The sequence below is a fragment of the Archocentrus centrarchus genome, unplaced genomic scaffold (assembly GCF_007364275.1).
Source record: "Archocentrus centrarchus isolate MPI-CPG fArcCen1 unplaced genomic scaffold, fArcCen1 scaffold_101_ctg1, whole genome shotgun sequence".
NCBI lineage: Eukaryota > Metazoa > Chordata > Actinopteri > Cichliformes > Cichlidae > Archocentrus > Archocentrus centrarchus.
This window is the reverse complement of record NW_022060147.1, coordinates 27,958-51,605: the sequence shown is the minus strand read 5'-3', so window position 1 is coordinate 51,605 and position 23,648 is coordinate 27,958. Positions and strand designations below refer to the sequence as shown.

Genomic DNA, 23,648 nt, shown 5'->3' with positions numbered 1-23,648 from the left:
CCCAGCATGAAAGGTAAATACCAACCTTCATGTATTTTGATACACAAACTGAAAATTTAATGCAAATTTTAGGGCTGCAACGATTCTTGGATTAACTCAACTTGATTATTAAAAATCCTCGACACAAATTTGTTGCTTCGATGTTTCCTTTCAACTCTACAACTCAGGTGTCTCCGTGTAAGCGGAGCATTTCATCCACGTTAGTTCTCAGTGGCTTCAACTAATTTCCGTCATTTGGGGAAAAAAAAATTGACCCTTTAACATGAGTGGATCATTGCTTAGAGGATTTTCCACAGCTTCACTGCTCTGTGCTGTGAGTGTGCGTGTTTGAATGTGCACGCGTGTGTTGTGTAGAGGATGTCAGCTGTTATTTTTTCTTTATGTCAGCTGTAGCCACCAGAACAGATCTACAACCACAGTTTGCTAGCAGGGGCTGCCATTAGCACTGGCATTCTTTCCGTGCCCCCCCTCCACCCCCTTCAGTACCGAGATGCTCCGTCAAAATATTTTTTATCTAAAAATAGAGCTGCAGTAGAAACGTAATTTGGAGGATGCTTGTGAATAAAAAGCACTGCAGCATTAAGCTCATTCTGCCCCCAGTTTTACAACAAAAACACAACAGCAGCTGTTTTATGTGCTGTCAGACTGCAGGCACAGCAACTGCAAAGAGGCAGAAACCGTGAGCTCAGGTGGAGTGAAAGGAGCTCTTGTTCCTGTAATCACCTTAAAACCTTTACGGTGAAACAGCTGGAGGTCCTTCATCAACCACCTGATCAGCAGCATGAAGAAAAGAGAACTTTGTAGCTGCTCCATCCACCCTGTTTATTTCACACAGAGAAACATCTGCAGTACGGAAGTTAAATTATGCAGATGAACTGTTAAAAGGAAAACTTATTTCTTATCCAATTACTTGATTAATTGACAGAGTAACAAATTGAATATTTGATTACTAAAATAATTGATAGTTGCAGCCCTACTTGTATTCAGAATAGTCAAACATTAGTTTTCAGCACCAGTGGAGCTATGAGAGGCCTTCAAGAATAAAAAACTACAGTTCCTAGCAAGATGATGTCACTTCCTATTGTTGCATTAAAAATGTGATCATTTATGCTCACAACATGGTGGCTGATATTCGAATATAGGAAATGCTTTGAGCAGCTGATTGTTAAAAACCTGGATTATGTTTTTGTTGTGTATTTTTTTTTTTTTATGTGATTTCTGCAAACACATTAGTGGAAGGAGACGGCACTCTGGGACACATTAAATGCTTGATATATAAATGTAACTTTTCTGGATTATATACAAAATTTATCACTCTATCGATCTAATAAGGTCTGATTTAGAGTTCTGCATTGGTCCTTCATACATAACTGAAAGTCCTCTCTGAACCTAACCTGACATACACCTCGAGAAATGTAACTACACATCCACAAAGACTGTGATTACTGCCTAGGCTTCAGAGGTGGTTTCCAGTTACATCGTAGGCCCCGTCACTCAGTTAACAAGTGGAAGCGGCATTTAGTGCTTAGCATTAGCTTACTAATTAGTATTAGCGTTAGGGCTGGGCTGAAAAATATTTCTTGCTTGAACCCTGTAGTTACCATGGCTACCAATGATGGCAGATAAGTAAGTTGTTTCTCCACCATTAGTACATTGAGCTAGTGGTGGGCAGATCAATTCTAATATCAGTAATATCAATACCAATTTTGATATTGGTATTGATCAATATCAGTGTAATGAGATCGATACTTTGGCTTCAGTTTCTCTCTTGTGTGCAGTGCTGCGGTTTCATCACAGATACAGGCTGACTGTCTAAGTGTCGCTCCTGTCACAGCACAGAGCAGGCACACTTTGCTCCTCCCCTCCCCACAGTGGTTTGTTATACTGTCATGTGACACATAACATATTTTACTTGGGGGGAAAAAAAGGAATTTGCTATGAAACATTTAAAGCAAAATTAAACTTAAATTTGTACAGCTTGTTTATTTAAGAAAAAATCAAGAAAATTAGTGAACGAAGGGACATTTTTTTTAAATTTATGTATTATACTTTCTGAACAATGTACCTGGAAAACAGTTTCCATTTGTTCTTGAGTGATGATTTGGTACACTTCTTTTAACAAAAATAATAAGTAAATAAATAAAAAAATCCAGACATCAATCTATGGGGAAATTTGTTTTGTTAATGTTCTATTGTTTCAGAACAATAACTTTTATTTTGATAAAGTATTTTCTACTTACATATAAACTTTGCCCAATTCTATCCTGGGTTTTAACTAATTAATGATCCAAAGGAAAAAAACCTCAAACCAGTTAAACTTCATGAAAATTCTTCATAATTATTAAAAAGTGTCTGTATCAGTATCGGCGATACTGGCCCTCTATTCACTTGGCATCACATCGATGCCAAATCTTGAAGTATCGCACACAACTACATTGAGCAGCACACACGAGGAGTGACTGACAGTGCTAAGACCCTCCTCCTGGCTCTGATTGGTTGTTCTTGACTGGGAGCAGTTCAGGGAAGAGGTGGAGGAACTCGATTTTTTCCACAGATTATCCATCTCATACTGTCCTGACATGGTGTCAGTTTTAACAAATATGTAAAAAACTGATTAAAATTTTTTTTTTCATAAAAGATACATACTGCAGCTTTAATCTGTATATGAGATAAACTTATAGCTTTAGTTTTTACTGTTGATGATTGTTTTGCCATTTTTACACATTTAGCTATGTGGTTTTGAAATAGCGTTCACATTTGTAAAGATTGTTGTTGGTTTAAAAACAATATAACTTTATGTATTGTTTATGAAAGGCAGAAAACAGTTAAGAGTATTGTGATAAACTGTCACGTCCCGGGCTATTTATTGGTTGTGTTTCTGTTTGTTTTCCTCTCTCTCTCTCTTTCTCTCTGGTGTGTGTTTTGGTGGGCACGACCCTCTGGAGTTGTGGGGAGGTCTCCTCCCTCGTGGGCCGGCTTTCGGAGCAGCAATCTCCACACCTGTTGCCGCTCAGCTCATCCTCCTGCGTTACTTAAGCTGGCAGTAGGCTGTCATTTGTCGCTGGATCGTTGACTGTGAAACAGTTAGTTTCGGCTCCTTGATGTGCACAGCTCCTTGCGTTTACCCCGTAACTTACCTGTGTTTTCTTGTATTCAGATTTTGCCCGTCGAGCGGAGATCTCCTGGGAAGCTCACCACCGGATCCCTCTCCTCAGTGTCCACCTCTCTGCTTGTCCGCCACACCGCACCCGAAGCTCCTTTCTCCACCTTTGCCTCCGGAGACTCTCACCCCCCCCAACCCCCCCCGTTCCTGGCCTGCCTGCTCTGTGCTTTTGATTCACTGTAAATAAACCTTGCACTAAACCCGCCACCCTGCGTCTGCTTCAGTCCTCAGTATCAAACCGTGACATAAACTATGAATAATTGTTTTACGTTCTGTGATAAATGATGGAAGTCACCCAGAAGTATTAAATAAAGATGGTTACATTTATTTGAACTGTGAGTATTTAATATCAGGGTGATTTTATGGGAATGTGGATCTTTCAGATCAATTTGAGAAGTGATTTTTATAATTTTTCATATTATATTATGTCATATAGCATCAGGCACTGGTCTTGGTCTTGTCTCGGTCTCGCCCTCCCTCGGTCTTGGTCTTGACTTGGTCTTGGACCCTAAAAGTCCTGGTTTTGTCTCGGTCTCGATACCCTCTGGTCTTGGTCTTGTCTCGGTCTCGCCCTCCCTCTGGTCTTGGTTTTGTCTCGGTCTCGATACCCTCTGGTCTTGGTCTTGTCTCGGTCTCGGGTTAGGCGGTCTTGACTACAACACTAGTAGGCTGTGCAGAGATGCCCCTGAGACAATCCAGCACATAACGGCAGTGTGCAAGATGCTAGCAGGCAGGGCATACATGGAATGCCGTAACCAAGTGGCCGGCATAGTATACAGGAACATCTGTGCCGAGTATGACCTGGAAGTCCCGAGATCAAAATGGGACACACCCCCAAGGGTGGTTAAGAAAAACAGAGCTAAGATCCTGTGGGACTTCCAGATGCAGACAGACAAATTTATGATGGCTAAACAACTGGACATCGTAGTGATGGACAGACAAAGGAAGAAGGAGAGGTTGCAATACCAAGTGACGGGAAAATCAAGAAGAAGAAACACGAGAAGCTCGACAAATACCAAGGCCTCAGAGAGGAGCTGGAAAGGATGTGGAAGATGAAGGTAACAGTGGTCCCCGTGGTAATCGGAACACTCGGGGCAGTGACCCCCAAACTGGGAGAGTGGCTCCAGCAGATTCCTGGAACAACATCCGAGATCTTTGTCCAGAAGAGCACAATGCTGAGAACAGCTGAGATACTGCGCAGGACCCTCAAGCTCCCAGGCCTTTGGTAGAGGACCCGAGATTGGAGGGAAAAATAGACTGCCAATATGGGCAAGCTGGGATTTCCATATATACTTATATACTGTACATAATACATATATACATATATTCATAAACTGTTTATACACACGCACGCACACACACACACGCGCGCTCACACACACGCACACACAACTGTTTGTAAGGCTTCTCAAAACCTGTGTTCAAAGTTAATATTCAGTTCAATTCAATCTTATTTATATAGCACCAAACCACAACAATCATGCCACAGCTGCCTAGGTCTTTAGCAGCATAACTAAGGGATGATTCAGGGTCACCTGATCCAGCCCTAACTATAAGCTTGATCATAAAGGAAAGTTTTAAGCCTAATCTTAAAAATAGAGAGGGTGTCTGTCTCCTGAATCCAAGCTGGGAGCTGGTTCCACAGAAGAGGGGCCTGAAAGCTGAAGGCTCTGCCTCCCATTCTACTCTTAAGTATCCGAGGAACCACAAGTAAGCCAGCAGTCTGAGAGCAAAGTGCTCTGTTGGTGTGATAATGTAGTGGTCCTGGGTCTCGGGTGTGGGAGTTCTTGCTTTTGGACTTTCAAATTCTGGTTTTGATTCTTAGTTAGATATCTGTGTTTCAGTTCCTGGTTTTAGTTATTTGTATTTGAACCCTGTTTCCCTTGTTAGCTTCCTTAGTCTTGTCAGGCAAATTTTGTTCAGTTGTGCTTCCTGGTGTGTCCTATTTTCCTGATTTTTGGGGTGTGTATATATTATCTCTGTTTTCTTCAGTTCTCTGTTGGATCATCTGCTTTGTGCTCTTCCTTCTCTTTGCTCTCCTGTCCATGACTATTTCTGTTCAAGTGAGCTTTGCAGTTTGCTCTGCTTGCTCCGTACAGTTTTTTCCCAAGTCTTCCAGCTAATAAAATTTGATGGTAAAGTTCAGGCATGTCCTGAGTCCTGCACTGGGGTCTTAAAACCTGCCTGCCACAATGTACATGACAGATATGTCACTATAAATTCCTTAAGACATGATGGGGCCTGATTATTCAAGCTCTTGTATGTAAGAAGAAGGACTTTAAATTCTATTTTGAATTTAACAGGGAGCCAATAAAGAGAAGCCAATATGGGAGAAATCTGCTCTCTCTTTCTAGTCCCTGTCAGTACTCTAGCTGCAGCATTTTGGATCAGCTGAAGACTTTTCAGGGAGCTTTTAGGACAGCCTCATATTAATGAACTATAATAATCCAGCCTAGAGGTAACAAATGCATGAATTAGCTTTTCAGCCTCACTCTGATGTTTCTAATTTTAGAAATATGGTGTAAATGCAAAAAAGCAGTCCTACATGTTTGCTGAATATGTGCACTTAAGGACATATCCTGGTAAAAATGACTGGTCAAGATTCCTCACAGTGTTACACTGGAAGTAATGCCATCCAGAGTAAGGATCTGGTTAGACACTATGTTTCTAAGCTATATAGGGAAGAGAACAATAATTTAAGTTTTATTGGAATTTAGAAGCAGAAAATTAGAGATCATCCAGGCCTTTATGTCTTTCAGACATTCTTGCAGTTTAAATAATAAATCTCACCCTGCCTGCACTCTCTTCTTCACCGTCCAAAGCAGCAGACTTGTTGCTTTGGATGATTGACCACAGGTATTTAAACTCATCAGTACTGTGAAAATCTATGTGCCCCCTTCCTGGATATTTGTCAGATGTACATGTTTCAAATAATCAAACAAATTTTAATATTAGAAAACGTGCCCTTAGTAAATGCAAAATGCAATTTTTAAATGTTGAATTCATTTGTTAAGAGGTAAAAAACACTATCCAAGAACACTGAAAAACTAACATGCTGTGTCTGTACACAAACCTTATGAAATGTTGCACTGAACAAATTAATGTTACATTCACAACTTAGTAACATCTTACCCATCTGAAGGAAAGGATGGAAACAAGCCCTTAGATCGAGAACTCATCACAGAATCACGACCAGAATCGATATCTGAAAAGTTCCTGTGGATATGAGGACAAGAATGAGGCCACAAGCAACTTTAATCAGTTCTAACAGAGACAGAGAAAATCATTTTTAGTAATCTAAAGAAGCTTTTCTCTCTCCTCTGGTGGCACCTCTAAATAGGCCATTGAAATATTCATTTATAAGTACTTATAATAAAGCTGATTTCAATGATCAATACTGTATTTTGACAGTTTAGCAATGAAGCTTATATGTAAGTTCAATAAAGCACATCTGTAATCACTCATCTGTCTACTTTCCTGGATATTCAAGCTGCTACTCTATTCATTACATTACTTATGCATTCCAGTGCTGTCAGACTTAAATCTGCCATCATCACTCTGGCACAATCATCTTAAAATGGCAGACTGTTTATTAAAAATGGCTGTAATTCCTAAACAATTAATACAAAATATTTGGTCAGCCCCCATAATTAAAGCTGAAAGTCCACCTCAGTCACATCTGAAATCAAATCTGACATGCCTGTGGTGGTGTCCAGAGGCATAACCACAAAAAAATCTTTATATATATATATATATATATATATATATATGTCGAGACAAGAAAGCTCCTTAACATGCATGGAGGGTTTTTACCCCAATCCAGCGCCCTGAGACTGTACACAAAGCGGAAGGAAGGAGGCTGAGGACTACTGAGTGTCAGAACCGCTATCCTGGATGAAACAACAAAGATCCATGAGTACATCAGGAAGATGGCCACAAAGGATCACGTGCTTAGTGAGTACCTCAGGCATCAGAAACCCGAGAAAGAAGACGACGAGAACAGGAATCGTCATGGAAGGGCAGGCCTCTGCACGGCATGTACCACCGGCAGATAGAAGAAGTGGTGGACATAGAGAAAATCCTATCAATGGCTGGAAAAAGCTGGACTGACAGACAGCACAGAGGCACTAATCACGGCAGCACAAGAGCAAGCTCTGAGTACAAGATCAGTAGAGGCTGGGGTCTACCACACCAGGCAAGACCCCAGGTGTAGGCTGTAGTGTTGTAGTACTTGAGATCGGTCTTGGTCTCGAGACCGCTTTTTGATGGTCTCGGTCTTGTCATGGACTCGACCGCATTTGGTCTCGGTCTTGTCATGGACTCGGACCTTGCGGACTCAGGATTTTATTTCAAGACCAGTTCAAGACCACAGCTCTGGAAATATCACTAAATTGCCAGAATATTGTCCAGTTAATTTGTTAACATCTTTGCTTTTATTGGATGCAAATCGTACTAATTCAGATCCAACAAAGATTGCGCTCCTCTGCCTCTCAAAGGAGCGCACCTCGCAGACTCTGCCCCTATCGCTGCTATTATCGCCGCTTGCGCCTGCATCATTTCGCTGCAGTTTGCAATCTACCACAGAGCACGGACAGTTTCATTAACAATGTGCACGTTTGGTCGTGTGTGCACTTGATTTCGTGGGCTACAGAAATTAAAATGGCAATTAAATGACAACCGGGATGAACGCGAGAAGTAAGAGGGAAAATGAAGATCAAAGGAAAAATTTCAGGCTTCCTATTCAACAAAAAAAAAAATCCCAGCATGAAAGGTAAATACCAACCTTCATGTATTTTGATACACAAACTGAAAATTTAATGCAAATTTAGGGCTGCACGATTCTTGGATTAACTCAACTTGATTATTAAAAATCCTCGACACAAATTTGTTGCTTCGATGTTTCCTTTCAACTCTACAACTCAGGTGTCTCCGTGTAAGCGGAGCATTTCATCCACGTTAGTTCTCAGTGGCTTCAACTAATTTCCGTCATTGGGAAAAAAATAAATTGACCCTTTAACATGAGTGGATCATTGCTTAGAGGATTTTCCACAGCTTCACTGCTCTGTGCTGTGAGTGTGCGTGTTTGAATGTGCACGCGTGTGTTGTGTAGAGGATGTCAGCTGTTATTTTTTCTTTATGTCAGCTGTAGCCACCAGAACAGATCTACAACCACAGTTTGCTAGCAGGGGCTGCCATTAGCACTGGCATTCTTTCCGTGCCCCCCCTCCACCCCCTTCAGTACCGAGAGGCTCCGTCAAAATATTTTTTATCTAAAAATAGAGCTGCAGTAGAAACGTAATTTGGAGGATGCTTGTGAATAAAAAGCACTGCAGCATTAAGCTCATTCTGCCCCCAGTTTTACAACAAAAACACAACAGCAGCTGTTTTATGTGCCGTCAGACTGCAGGCACAGCAACTGCAAAGAGGCAGAAACCGTGAGCTCAGGTGGAGTGAAAGGAGCTCTTGTTCCTGTAATCACCTTAAAACCTTTACGGTGAAAACAGCTGGAGGTCCTTCATCAACCACCTGATCAGCAGCATGAAGAAAAGAGAACTTTGTAGCTGCTCCATCCACCCTGTTTATTTCACACAAGAAACATCTGCAGTACGGAAGTTAAATTATGCAGATGAACTGTTAAAAGGAAAACTTATTTCTTATCCAATTACTTGATTAATTGACAGAGTAACAAATTGAATATTTGATTACTAAAATAATTGATAGTTGCAGCCCTACTTGTATTCAGAATAGTCAAACATTAGTTTTCAGCACCAGTGGAGCTATGAGAGGCCTTCAAGAATAAAAAACTACAGTTCCTAGCAAGATGATGTCACTTCCTATTGTTGCATTAAAAAATGTGATCATTATGCTCACAACATGGTGGCTGATATTCGAATATAGGAAATGCTTTGAGCAGCTGATTGTTAAAAAACCTGGATTATGTTTTGTTGTGTATTTTTTTTTTTTATGTGATTTCTGCAAACACATTAGTGGAAGGAGACGGCACTCTGGGACACATTAAATGCTTGATATATAAATGTAACTTTTCTGGATTATATGCAAAATTTATCACTCTATCGATCTAATAAGGTCTGATTTAGAGTTCTGCATGGTCCTTCATACATAACTGAAAGTCCTCTCTGAACCTAACCTGACATACACCTCGAGAAATGTAACCTACACATCCACAAAGACTGTGATTACTGCCTAGGCTTCAGAGGTGGTTTCCAGTTACATCGTAGGCCCCGTCACTCAGTTAACAAGTGGAAGCGGCATTTAGTGCTTAGCATTAGCTTACTAATTAGTATTAGCGTTAGGGCTGGGCTGAAAAATATTTCTTGCTTGAACCCTGTAGTTACCATGGCTACCAATGATGGCAGATAAGTAAGTTGTTTCTCCACCATTAGTACATTGAGCTAGTGGTGGGCAGATCAATTCTAATATCAGTAATATCAATACCAATTTTGATATTGGTATTGATCAATATCAGTGTAATGAGATCGATACTTTGGCTTCAGTTTCTCTCTTGTGTGCAGTGCTGCGGTTTCATCACAGATACAGGCTGACTGTCTAAGTGTCGCTCCTGTCACAGCACAGAGCAGGCACACTTTGCTCCTCCCCTCCCCACAGTGGTTTGTTATACTGTCATGTGACAACATAACATATTTTTACTTGGGGGGAAAAAAAGGAATTGCTATGAAACATTTAAAGCAAAATTAAACTTAAATTTGTACAGCTTGTTTATTTAAGAAAAAATCAAGAAAATTAGTGAACGAAGGGACATTTTTATTAAATTTATGTATTATACTTTCTGAAACAATGTACCTGGAAAACAGTTTCCATTTGTTCTGAGTGATGATTGGTACACTTCTTTTAACAAAAATAATAAGTAAATAAATAAAAAAAATCCAGACATCAATCTATGGGGAAATTTGTTTTGTTAATGTTCTATTGTTTCAGAACAATAACTTTTATTTTGATAAAGTATTTTCTACTTACATATAAACTTGCCCAATTCTATCCTGGGTTTTTAACTAATTAATGATCCAAAGGAAAAAAATCTCAAACCAGTTAAACTTCATGAAAATTCTTCATAATTATTAAAAAGTGTCTGTATCAGTATCGGCGATACTGGCCCTCTATTCACTTGGCATCACATCGATGCCAAATCTTGAAGTATCGCACACAACTACATTGAGCAGCACACACGAGGAGTGACTGACAGTGCTAAGACCCTCCTCCTGGCCTCTGATTGGTTGTTCTTGACTGGGAGCAGTTCAGGGAAGAGGTGGAGGAACTCGATTTTTTCCACAGATTATCCATCTCATACTGTCCTGACATGGTGTCAGTTTTAACAAATATGTAAAAAACTGATTAAAAATTTTTTTTTCATAAAAGATACATACTGCAGCTTTAATCTGTATATGAGATAAACTTATAGCTTTAGTTTTTACTGTTGATGATTGTTTTGCCATTTTTACACATTTAGCTATGTGGTTTTGAAATAGCGTTCACATTTGTAAAGATTGTTGTTGGTTTAAAAACAATATAACTTTATGTATTGTTTATGAAAGGCAGAAAACAGTTAAGAGTATTGTGATAAACTGTCACGTCCCGGGCTATTTATTGGTTGTGTTTCTGTTTGTTTTCCTCTCTCTCTCTCTTTCTCTCTGGGTGTGTTTTGGTGGGTGTAATGATAAGTGTTAACTAAGGTGTCACCAGCAGGTGTCAGTGTTGTACGAGAGCCCACGTAGGAGGTGTGGAGAAGAAGACAAAGAGTTAAGATGGCAGTTCATGTTACATGTCAAGTCTGAGTCTTTTAATAAATGGCTAGCTGAAGCTAGCCCAATGTTCTTCAAGCTCTTTTATTATAAATAAGACAAGAACATTACATGGTACCAGGAGTGGGGTGGAGTAAAGGAAGCAACACAACAAGATGGATGCAGTAAAACCGCCGGGTCCGCTGAAGCTGACTGGAAATGTGGATGCAAGTTGGAGAGCTTTCAAACAGCATTTGCAGCTGTACATGGCGGCAGTCGGAATAGATCGACGAGCAGAGGAAAGAAAAATCGCCGTGCTCCTCACCGTTGCCGGCCCAGAAGCGATAGAAGTCTTCAACACTTTTGTGTTTGCTGAACCTGCCGACAAAGACAAGTTTGACGAGGTCGTAAAGAAGTTTGATGAACACTGCCTGACAAAAAAAATGAAACGTGTGAAAGATACGTGTTTCGCTCACGCCTACAGCAACAGGGTGAGTCATTTGATAATTTTCTCACAGACCTCAAGATTAAAGCTCAGTCATGTAACTTTGGCGATCTGAAAGACTCCATGATAAGAGATCAAATAGTTTTTGGGACTAATGAAAAGAAGCTCCGAGAGAGATTATTGAGGGAGTCAGACCTCACATTGGCCGAGGCTGTTAAAATATGTCAAGCCGCTGAGTTAGCACGATGCCAGATGCAGACATTTCAAGGCCCTGTGCTAGGAGAAAAGCACCAACAAAATGGCGTAGTGAACGCTGTGGCGCCAAAAAGGACGCAGCGGAGCAAGTTTAATGACAGTGCCGACAGGAATAAAATGAATAATAAAGGGATGTTCGCTTGCAAGCGATGTGGTGAAAAACATGAAGCTAGAAGGTGTCCTGCCTTTGGTAAACGGTGCATGAAGTGCAAGGGACTGAATCACTTCACCAAAATGTGTTTCTCAAAGGGGAAGGAACAAAGCGTGCATACAGTCCAGGAAGACATTGATGACAGTGATGACTTGAGTGACACCTTTTTCATAAAGACGGTGTCACATGGTGAAAATGTGACTGTGCAGTCCTTAGCTGATGTAAGCCAAATGGTTAATGTAGCAGCTAATGATAAATGGACTGTTCCTTTGCTAGTTAATGGGACGGTGGTGACATTCAAAATTGATACTGGAGCCAAGGCTAACTTGATTAGTGAAATGGATTTCCAGACATTGAAAGAGAAGCCTAAAAGGTTTGCAGAAAAAATCGCTCCTTTGAAAGCTTATAATAATCAGCCGATTCAAACAAAAGGGGGTGTAATCTAAAGGTGACAGCTAAAGGCAAACAGCACAACCTGCTGTTCACCATTGTGCCTGCTGGACATGAATCGCTGCTAGGAGACAAAGCATCAGAAGACTTAGGTCTGGTTAAAAGGATTTACCAGATAAACACAGACAGCCTGGAGATAGCTGAACAAAATAAAAGTGGTACACCGCAGCACTGTGAAGGGACTTCTGCTATAGTGGAAAAGTTTACCTCTGTGTTTCAAGGACATGGAACATTGCCCCAAACTTACAAAATTCAGCTGAAAGAAAATGCCAAGCCTGTAGTGCATGCTCCAAGGAGAGTACCAGCGCCACTTAGACCAGCTTTAAAAAAAGAACTGGAAAGAATGATGCAAATGGGTGTCATTGAGCGTGTGGAAGAGCCTACAGACTGGGTCAACTCTATCACATGTGTCAAAAAAAATACAGGTGACATTAGAGTGTGCCTTGACCCTAAAGATCTCAATGAAAACATCAAAAGAGAACATTATCAGATTCCAAAACGAGAAGAAATCATGAGTGAGATGGCTGGAGCTAAGTTCTTCAGTAAACTTGATGCCTCACATGGATTCTGGCAACTGAGACTGGACCCAGAAAGCAGCAAATATACCACCTTTAACACACCATTTGGGCGTTACTGTTTTCTGAGGCTTCCATTTGGCATCAAATCTGCTCCAGAGATCTTTCACAGAGCTATGGAATCTGTAATTGAGGGTCTTGAAGGTACCAGAGTCTACATTGATGACTTGGTCGTTTGGGGAACAACAAGGCAGCAGCATGATGAAAGGTTGAAAAAACTCTTGGGGAGGGTCAAAAAGAATGGACTCAAACTGAACAGGGACAAATGCCTTTTTGGGGTCACGCAAATGACCTTTTTGGGTGACAAGATCACAAGTGCAGGGGTGGAACCTGATCAGTCAAAAGTGCAAGCTGTACTTGACATGCCAGCCCCTACTGATAAGAAAGGTGTACTGCGAGCCATGGGAATGATTAATTTCCTAGGTAAGTTCATTCCTAACCTAGCTGTCAAGACTACATGCCTTAGAGAGTTGCTACGTCACGACACGGTGTTTGAATGGACAAGGCGACATGAGGACGAATGGCAGAGATTAAAGCAGACTGTTGCTGTTGAGCCAGTGCTCACGTTCTTTGATCCAACAAGGCCAAAAAATTTCCACTGATGCCTCAAAAGATGGCTTAGGAGCTGTCTTGCTACAGATGCAAGAGGACAGTTGGCAGCCGGTAGCGTATGCATCAAGGTCAATGACAGAGACTGAACAACGTTATGCTCAGATTGAAAAAGAGACTTTGGGCTTAGTGTTTGGTTGTGGAAAATTTCACAGTTATGTCTATGGCTTACCAACGTTTGCAGTAGAAACTGACCACAAACCGCTCATAGCAATCAGAAAAAAGAACCTCAATGACATGTCACCCAGGATTCAACGCCTGATGATGTTTCTACAAAGGTATGACTTTGAACTGATTTATACACCAGGCAAATACATTGTTCTGGCGGATGCACTGTCACGAGCACCAGCTCCAAGTGATGACACACAGTGTAGCCCTGTGTCTGTTGATGTTGAAATGCACATAAACATGGTGACTGCTTCTCTCCCGGCATCAGATGTAATGCTACAGCAAATTGCGCAGGAGACGGCGAAAGACCCGCAACTGCAAAAGGTAATTCACCTGAGCCAGAATGGATGGTCACGAGGTGTTTGTCCGGGTTGGTATCCTGTGCGTGCAGATTTGTGTGTGGCTAATGGTCTGCTTCTGAGACAAAACAGGATTCTCATTCCACAGTCTATGCGTCGAGACATGCTACAACGCATTCATGAGGGACACTTAGGAGTGGAGAAATGCAAAAGGAGAGCGCGAGAAGCTGTGTACTGGCCAGGAATCAACAGAGATATAGAGGAGATGGTTCAAAAGTGTGAAACATGTCTTAAACATCGGTACAAGCAACAGAAAGAGCCGATGCTGATTGCAGATCTTCCCACTGCACCATGGCAAAAAGTAGGTACTGATTTGTTTCATCTACATGGAAAGGACTATCTTCTAGTGGTTGACTACTACTCTAATTATCCTGAAGTAGCGCAGCTTTCCAGTACATCAGCACAGTCTGTCATCACACACATGAAAAGTTTTTTCTCAAGACATGGGATTCCCCATTGTGTGGTGAGTGACAATGGTCCACAATTTGACTGCAGTGAGTTTCGTGATTTTGCAGTTCAGTACGGATTTGAACATGTCACCTCTAGCCCTTTGTATCAGCAGGCTAATGGACGGGCAGAGAAAGGGGTCCAGGTTGTGAAACGATTGTTTAAAAAAGCGAGAGAATGTAATGCTGACCCTTACCTGGCTTTATTGAGTTACAGAGCCACTGCCCTGGAATGTGGAGCATCTCCTGCTGAGTTGCTCATGGGTCGCAAACTGCGCACCACACTTCCTCACATGCCAAGGAAGGATGGCTACAGGAGTGACAACAAGTGGGCTGACAAAAGAATGAAGCTCCAGCAAAGACAGAAGAGGAACTATGATAAAACAGCAAGGAATCTGGTGCCTCTGCAGGAAAAGGATGTTGTGAGGATTGATGGTCCTGAGCTGTGGGACAGAAAAGCAACTGTACTGCAAGAGGTAGGACCCAGATCGTTTGTTGTCGAGACAGAGAATGGTCAAGTTTTAAGGAGAAACAGGAGGAGTCTGTTAAAGATTCAGAATGGTGAGAGTCAAGAGAAAGAGACAGGATGGGAACAAGAGAATGTTGCGACAGAAGTGCAACACAGTGAATCTTCATCATTGCCAGTGACTGTAACACTCAGAAGGTCCACTCGACCTAAGAAACCACCTGAGAGGCTCATAGAACAAATATGAATGAAGTAACGGGTTAACTGTGTAAAGAAAGTGGTAAAGCGTTGCTGACTTTAATGTGTTAAAATGTGTTCCTAATGGTTACAGTTACAGGAAGTGAAAGAGTCATAGTGTAATTTTAAAGACCAATGCTAGTTTGTTTGTTGACATGTGTTGAAAATACCAAGCTTGAATATATTTCTTTTGAGCCATATGCATACATTGAGTTACAAGACATAAGGAAAGTTCATTACTGAAACATGTATGTTGTTGCATTCTGTTTAATATGTAAGTGCTAGTGAAGACTATGTGAATGAGGAATAACTGCTGTGACACTGAGCTAATCTTTTAAGCAGCTGAAAAAAAAAAGGGGGATGTAATGATAAGTGTTAACTAAGGTGTCACCAGCAGGTGTCAGTGTTGTACGAGAGCCCACGTAGGAGGTGTGGAGAAGAAGACAAAGAGTTAAGATGGCAGTTCATGTTACATGTCAAGTCTGAGTCTTTTAATAAATGGCTAGCTGAAGCTCTGTTTGTTTTCCTCTCCTCTCTCTCTTTCTCTCTGTGTTGTTGGTGGTCCCCCCTCGGAGTGTGGGGAGGTCTCCTCCCTCGTGGGGCCGGCTTTCGGGCAGCAATCTCCACACCTGTTTGCCGATCAGCTCACCCTCCTGCTTACTTAAGCTGGCAGTAGGCTGTCATTTGTCGCTGGATCGTTGACTGTGAAACAGTTAGTTTCGGCTCCTTGATGTGCACAGCTCCTTGCGTTTACCCCGTAACTTACCTGTGTTTTCTTGTATTCAGATTTTGCCCGTCGAGCGGAGATCTCCTGGGAAGCTCACCACCGGATCCCTCTCCTCAGTGTCCACCTCTGTGCTTGTCCGCCACACCGCACCCGAAGCTCCTTTCTCCACCTTTGCCTCCGGAGTCTCTCACCCCCCCCCCCCCCCCCCCCCCCCCCTTCCTGGCCTGCCTGCTGTGCTTTTGATTCACTGTAAATAAACCTTGCACTAAACCCGCCACCCTGCGTCTGCTTCAGTCCTCAGTATCAAACCGTGACATAAACTATGAATAATTGTTTTACATTCTGTGATAAATGATGGAAGTCACCCAGAAGTATTAAATAAAGATGGTTACATTTATTTGAACTGTGAGTATTTAATATCAGGGTGATTTTATGGGAATGTGGATCTTTCAGATCAATTTGAGAAGTAATTTTTAATTTTTCACATTATATTATGTCATATAGCACTCAGGCACTGGTCTTGGTCTTCTCTCTGGTCTCGATACCCTCTGGTCTTGGTCTTGTCTCGGTCTCGGGTTGGCGGTCTGTTAGGCGTCTTGACTACAACACTAGTAGGCTGTGCAGAGATGCCCCTGAGACAATCCAGCACATAACGGCAGTGTGCAAGATGCTAGCAGGCAGGGCATACATGGAATGCCGTAACCAAGTGGCCGGCATAGTATACAGGAACATCTGTGCCGAGTATGACCTGGAAGTCCCGAGATCAAAATGGGACACACCCCCAAGGGTGGTTAAGAAAAACAGAGCTAAGATCCTGTGGGACTTCCAGATGCAGACAGACAAATTTATGATGGCTAAACAACTGGACATCGTAGTGATGGACAGACAAAGGAAGAAGGAGAGGTTGCAATACCAAGTGACGGGAAAATCAAGAAGAAGAAACACGAGAAGCTCGACAAATACCAAGGCCTCAGAGAGGAGCTGGAAAGGATGTGGAAGATGAAGGTAACAGTGGTCCCCGTGGTAATCGGAACACTCGGGGCAGTGACCCCCAAACTGGGAGAGTGGCTCCAGCAGATTCCTGGAACAACATCCGAGAGCTTTGTCCAGAAGAGCACAATGCTGAGAACAGCTGAGATACTGCGCAGGACCCTCAAGCTCCCAGGCCTTTGGTAGAGGACCCGAGCTTGGAGGGAAAAATAGACTGCCAATATGGGCAAGCTGGGATTTCCATATATACTTATATACTGTACATAATACATATATACATATATTCATAAACTGTTTATACACACACACACACACACACACACACACACACCACACACGCACACACCACACACAACTGTTTGTAAGGCTTCTCAAAACCTGTGTTCAAAGTTAATATTCAGTTCAATTCAATCTTATTTATATAGCACCAAACCACAACAATCATGCCACAGCTGCCTAGGTCTTTAGCAGCATAACTAAGGGATGATTCAGGGTCACCTGATCCAGCCCTAACTATAAGCTTGATCATAAAGGAAAGTTTTAAGCCTAATCTTAAAAATAGAGAGGGTGTCTGTCTCCTGAATCCAAGCTGGGAGCTGGTTCCACAGAAGAGGGGCCTGAAAGCTGAAGGCTCTGCCTCCCATTCTACTCTTAAGTATCCGAGGAACCACAAGTAAGCCAGCAGTCTGAGAGCAAAGTGCTCTGTTGGTGTGATAATGTAGTGGTCCTGGGTCTCGGGTGTGGGAGTTCTTGCTTTTGGACTTTCAAATTCTGGTTTTGATTCTTAGTTAGATATCTGTGTTTCAGTTCCTGGTTTTAGTTATTTGTATTTGAACCCTGTTTCCCTTGTTAGCTTCCTTAGTCTTGTCAGGCAAATTTTGTTCAGTTGTGCTTCCTGGTGTGTCCTATTTTCCTGATTTTTGGGGTGTGTATATATTATCTCTGTTTTCTTCAGTTCTCTGTTGGATCATCTGCTTTGTGCTCTTCCTTCTCTTTGCTCTCCTGTCCATGACTATTTCTGTTCAAGTGAGCTTTGCAGTTTGCTCTGCTTGCTCCGTACAGTTTTTTCCCAAGTCTTCCAGCTAATAAAATTTGATGGTAAAGTTCAGGCATGTCCTGAGTCCTGCACTGGGGTCTTAAAACCTGCCTGCCACAATGTACATGACAGATATGTCACTATAAATTCCTTAAGACATGATGGGGCCTGATTATTCAAGCTCTTGTATGTAGAAGAAGGACTTTAAATTCTATTTTGAATTTAACAGGGAGCCAATAAAGAGAAGCCAATATGGGAGAAATCTGCTCTCTCTTTCTAGTCCCTGTCAGTACTCTAGCTGCAGCATTTTGGATCAGCTGAAGACTTTTCAGGGAGCTTTTAGGACAGCCTCATATTAATGAACTATAATAATCCAGCCTAGAGGTAACAAATGCATGAATTAGCTTTTCAGCCTCACTCTGATGTTTCTAATTTTAGAAATATGGTGTAAATGCAAAAAAGCAGTCCTACATGTTTGCTGAATATGTGCACTTAAGGACATATCCTGGTAAAAATGACTGGTCAAGATTCCTCACAGTGTTACACTGGAAGTAATGCCATCCAGAGTAAGGATCTGGTTAGACACTATGTTTCTAAGCTATATAGGGAAGAGAACAATAATTTAAGTTTTATTGGAATTTAGAAGCAGAAAATTAGAGATCATCCAGGCCTTTATGTCTTTCAGACATTCTTGCAGTTTAAATAATAAATCTCACCCTGCCTGCACTCTCTTCTTCACCGTCCAAAGCAGCAGACTTGTTGCTTTGGATGATTGACCACAGGTATTTAAACTCATCAGTACTGTGAAAATCTATGTGCCCCCTTCCTGGATATTTGTCAGATGTACATGTTTCAAATAATCAAACAAATTTTAATATTAGAAAAATATGCCCTTAGTAAATGCAAAATGCAATTTTTAAATGTTGAATTCATTTGTTAAGAGGTAAAAAACACTATCCAAGAACACTGAAAACTAACATGCTGTGTCTGTACACAAACCTTATGAAATGTTGCACTGAACAAATTAATGTTACATTCACAACTTAGTAACATCTTACCCATCTGAAGGAAAGGATGGAAACAAGCCCTTGGATCGAGAACTCATCACAGAATCACGACCAGAATCGATATCTGAAAAGTTCCTGTGGATATGAGGACAAGAATGAGGCCACAAGCAACTTTAATCAGTTCTAACAGAGACAGAGAAAATCATTTTTAGTAATCTAAAGAAGCTTTTCTCTCTCCTCTGGTGGCACCTCTAAATAGGCCATTGAAATATTCATTTATAAGTACTTATAATAAAGCTGATTTCAATGATCAATACTGTATTTTGACAGTTTAGCAATGAAGCTTATATGTAAGTTCAATAAAGCACATCTGTAATCACTCATCTGTCTACTTTCCTGGATATTCAAGCTGCTACTCTATTCATTACATCACTTATGCATTCCAGTGCTGTCAGACTTAAATCTGCCATCATCACTCTGGCACAATCATCTTAAAATGGCAGACTGTTTATTAAAAATGGCTGTAATTCCTAAACAATTAATACAAAATATTTGGTCAGCCCCCATAATTAAAGCTGAAAGTCCACCTCAGTCACATCTGAAATCAAATCTGACATGCCTGTGGTGGTGTCCAGAGGCATAACCACAAAAAAATCTTTATATATATATATATATATATATATATATGTCGAGACAAGAAAGCTCCTTAACATGCATGGAGGGTTTTACCCCAATCCAGCGCCCTGAGACTGTACACAAAGCGGAAGGAAGGAGGCTGAGGACTACTGAGTGTCAGAACCGCTATCCTGGATGAAACAACAAAGATCCATGAGTACATCAGGAAGATGGCCACAAAGGATCACGTGCTTAGTGAGTACCTCAGGCATCAGAAACCCGAGAAAGAAGACGACGAAGAACAGGAACCGTCATGGAAGGGCAGGCCTCTGCACGGCATGTACCACCGGCAGATAGAAGAAGTGGTGGACATAGAGAAATCCTATCAATGGCTGGAAAAAGCTGGACTGACAGACAGCACAGAGGCACTAATCACGGCAGCACAAGAGCAAGCTCTGAGTACAAGATCAGTAGAGGCTGGGGTCTACCACACCAGGCAAGACCCCAGGTGTAGGCTGTAGTGTTGTAGTACTTGAGATCGGTCTTGGTCTCGAGACCGCTTTTTGATGGTCTCGGTCTTGTCATGGACTCGACCGCATTTGGTCTCGGTCTTGTCATGGACTCGGACCTTGCGGACTCAGGATTTTATTTCAAGACCAGTCAAGACCACAGCTCTGGAAATATCACTAAATTGCCAGAATATTGTCCAGTTAATTTGTTAACATCTTTGCTTTTATTGGATGCAAATCGTACTAATTCAGATCCAACAAAGATTGCGCTCCTCTGCCTCTCAAAGGAGCGCACCTCGCAGCCCCTATCGCTGCTATTATCGCCGCTTGCGCCTGCATCATTTCGCTGCAGTTTGCAATCTACCACAGAGCACGGACAGTTTCATTAACAATGTGCACGTTTGGTCGTGTGTGCACTTGATTTCGTGGGCTACAGAAATTAAAATGGCAATTAAATGACAACCGGGATGAACGCGAGAAGTAAGAGGGAAAATGAAGATCAAAGGAAAAAATTTCAGGCTTCCTATTCAACAAAAAAAAAATCCCAGCATGAAAGGTAAATACCAACCTTCATGTATTTTGATACACAAACTGAAAATTTAATGCAAATTTTAGGGCTGCAACGATTCTTGGATTAACTCAACTTGATTATTAAAAATCCTCGACACAAATTTGTTGCTTCGATGTTTCCTTTCAACTCTACAACTCAGGTGTCTCCGTGTAAGCGGAGCATTTCATCCACGTTAGTTCTCAGTGGCTTCAACTAATTTCCGTCATTTGGGAAAAAAAAATTGACCCTTTAACATGAGTGGATCATTGCTTAGAGGATTTTCCACAGCTTCACTGCTCTGTGCTGTGAGTGTGCGTGTTTGAATGTGCACGCGTGTGTTGTGTAGAGGATGTCAGCTGTTATTTTTTCTTTATGTCAGCTGTAGCCACCAGAACAGATCTACAACCACAGTTTGCTAGCAGGGGCTGCCATTAGCACTGGCATTCTTTCCGTGCCCCCCTCCACCCCCTTCAGTACCGAGAGGCTCCGTCAAAATTTTTTTATCTAAAAATAGAGCTGCAGTAGAAACGTAATTTGGAGGATGCTTGTGAATAAAAAGCACTGCAGCATTAAGCTCATTCTGCCCCCAGTTTTACAACAAAAACACAACAGCAGCTGTTTTATGTGCCGTCAGACTGCAGCACAAAGCAACTGCAAAGAGGCAGAAACCGTGAGCTCGGTGGAGTGAAAGGAGCTCTTGTTCCTGTAATCACCTTAAAACCTTACGGTGAAACAGCTGGAGGTCCTTCATCAACCACCTGATCAGCAGCATGAAGAAAAGAGAACTTTGTAGCTGCTCCATCCACCCTGTTTATTTCACACAGAGAAACATCTGCAGTACGGAAGTTAAATTATGCAGATGAACTGTTAAAAGGAAACTTATTTCTTATCCATTACTTGATTAATTGACAGAGTAACAAATGAATATTTGATTACTAAAATAATTGATAGTTGCAGCCCTACTTGTATTCAGAATAGTCAAACATTAGGTTTTTCAGCACCAGTGGAGCTATGAGAGGCCTTCAAGAATAAAAAACTACAGTTCCTAGCAAGATGATGTCACTTCCTATTGTTGCATTAAAAAGTGATCATTTATGCTCACAACATGTGGCTGATATTCGAATATAGGAAATGCTTTGAGCAGCTGATTGTTAAAAATCTGGATATGTTTTGTTGTGTATTTTTTTTTTTTATGTGATTTCTGCAAACACATTAGTGGGAAGGAGACGGCACTCTGGGACACATTAAATGCTTGATATATAAATGTAACTTTTCTGGATTATATGCAAAAATTTATCACTCTATCGATCTAATAAGGTCTGATTTAGAGTTCTGCATTGGTCCTTCATACATAACTGAAAGTCCTCTCTGAACCTAACCTGACATACACCTCGATAAATGTAACTACACATCCACAAAGACTGTGATTACTGCCTAGGCTTCAGAGTGGTTTCCAGTTACATCGTAGGCCCCGTCACTCAGTTAACAAGTGGAAGCGGCATTTAGTGCTTAGGCATTAGCTTACTATTAGTATTAGCGTTAGGCTGGCTGAAAAATATTTCTTGCTTAACCCCTGTAGTTACCATGGCTACCAATGATGGCAGATAAGTAAGTTGTTTCTCCACCATTAGTACATTGAGCTAGTGGTGGGCAGATCAATTCTAATATCAGTAATATCAATACCAATTTTGATATTGGTATTGATCAATATCAGTGTAATGAGATCGATACTTTGGCTTCAGTTTCTCTCTTGTGTGCAGTGCTGCGGTTTCATCACAGATGCAGGCTGACTGTCTAAGTGTCGCTCCTGTCACAGCACAGAGCAGGCACACTTTGCTCCTCCCCTCCCCACAGTGGTTTGTTATACTGTCATGTGACACATACATATTTTACTTGGGGGGAAAAAAGGAATTTGCTATGAAACATTTAAAGCAAAATTAAACTTAAATTTGTACAGCTTGTTTATTTAAGAAAAAAAATCTAGAAAATTAGTGAACGAAGGGACATTTTTATTAAATTTATGTATTATACTTTCTGAACAATTACCTGGAAAACAGTTTCCATTTGTTCTTGAGTGATGATTTGGTACACTTCTTTTAACAAAAATAATAAGTAAATAAATAAAAAAATCCAGACATCAATCTATGGGGAAATTTGTTTTGTTAATGTTCTATTGTTTCAGAACAATAACTTTTATTTTGATAAAGTATTTTCTACTTACATATAAACTTTGCCCAATTCTATCCTGGGTTTTAACTAATTAATGATCCAAAGGAAAAAAAACCTCAAACCAGTTAAACTTCATGAAAATTCTTCATAATTATTAAAAAGTGTCTGTATCAGTATGGGCGATACTGGCCCTCTATTCACTTGGCAATCACATCGATGCCAAATCTTGAAGTATCGCACACAACTACATTGAGCAGCACACACGAGGAGTGACTGACAGTGCTAAGACCCTCCTCCTGGCTCTGATTGGTTGTTCTTGACTGGGAGCAGTTCAGGGAAGAGGTGGAGGAACTCGATTTTTTCCACAGATTATCCATCTCATACTGTCCTGACATGGTGTCAGTTTTAACAAATATGTAAAAAACTGATTAAAAATTTTTTTTTCATAAAGATACATACTGCAGCTTTAATCTGTATATGAGATAAACTTATAGCTTTAGTTTTTACTGTTGATGATTGTTTTGCCATTTTTAACACATTTAGCTATGTGGTTTTGAAATAGCGTTCACATTTGTAAAGATTGTGTTGTTTAAAAACAATATAACTTTATGTATTGTTTATGAAAGGCAGAAAACAGTTTAAGAGTATTGTGATAAACTGTCACGTCCCGGCTATTTATTGGTTGTGTTTCTGTTTGTTTTCCTCTCTCTCTCTCTTTCTCTCTGGTGTGTGTTTTGGTGGGCACGACCCTCTGGAGTTGTGGGAGGTCTCCTCCCTCGTGGGCCGGCTTCGGAGCAGCAATCTCCACACCTGTTGCCGATCAGCTCATCCTCCTGCGTTACTTAAGCTGGTGTAACCGGCGCCACACTGCCTCTGCACTCTAGGCTGCGGCAACCCTCTGCGTTGTGTTGGCATAAAGATTAAAGGAGTCGTTTCTTTGCCGACTGAGGCAGGTTTATTCTCC

At 41.2% G+C, this 23,648-nt stretch overlaps 1 protein-coding gene across 1 annotated transcript in view; it reads right to left on the bottom strand.

Moving 5' to 3' along the window:
- Positions 1–23,648, bottom strand: part of LOC115775288 (uncharacterized) — a 106,299-nt gene that overhangs the window by 70,924 nt on the left and 11,727 nt on the right. Inside the window, exons 2-3 of the mRNA XM_030722845.1 lie at positions 18,893–18,976; positions 6,296–6,379 (exon numbers count right to left, since the gene is read on the bottom strand). Coding sequence (XP_030578705.1) covers positions 6,296–6,379; positions 18,893–18,976 — 168 coding nt within the window. The remainder of the gene's footprint in view (positions 1–6,295; positions 6,380–18,892; positions 18,977–23,648) is intronic.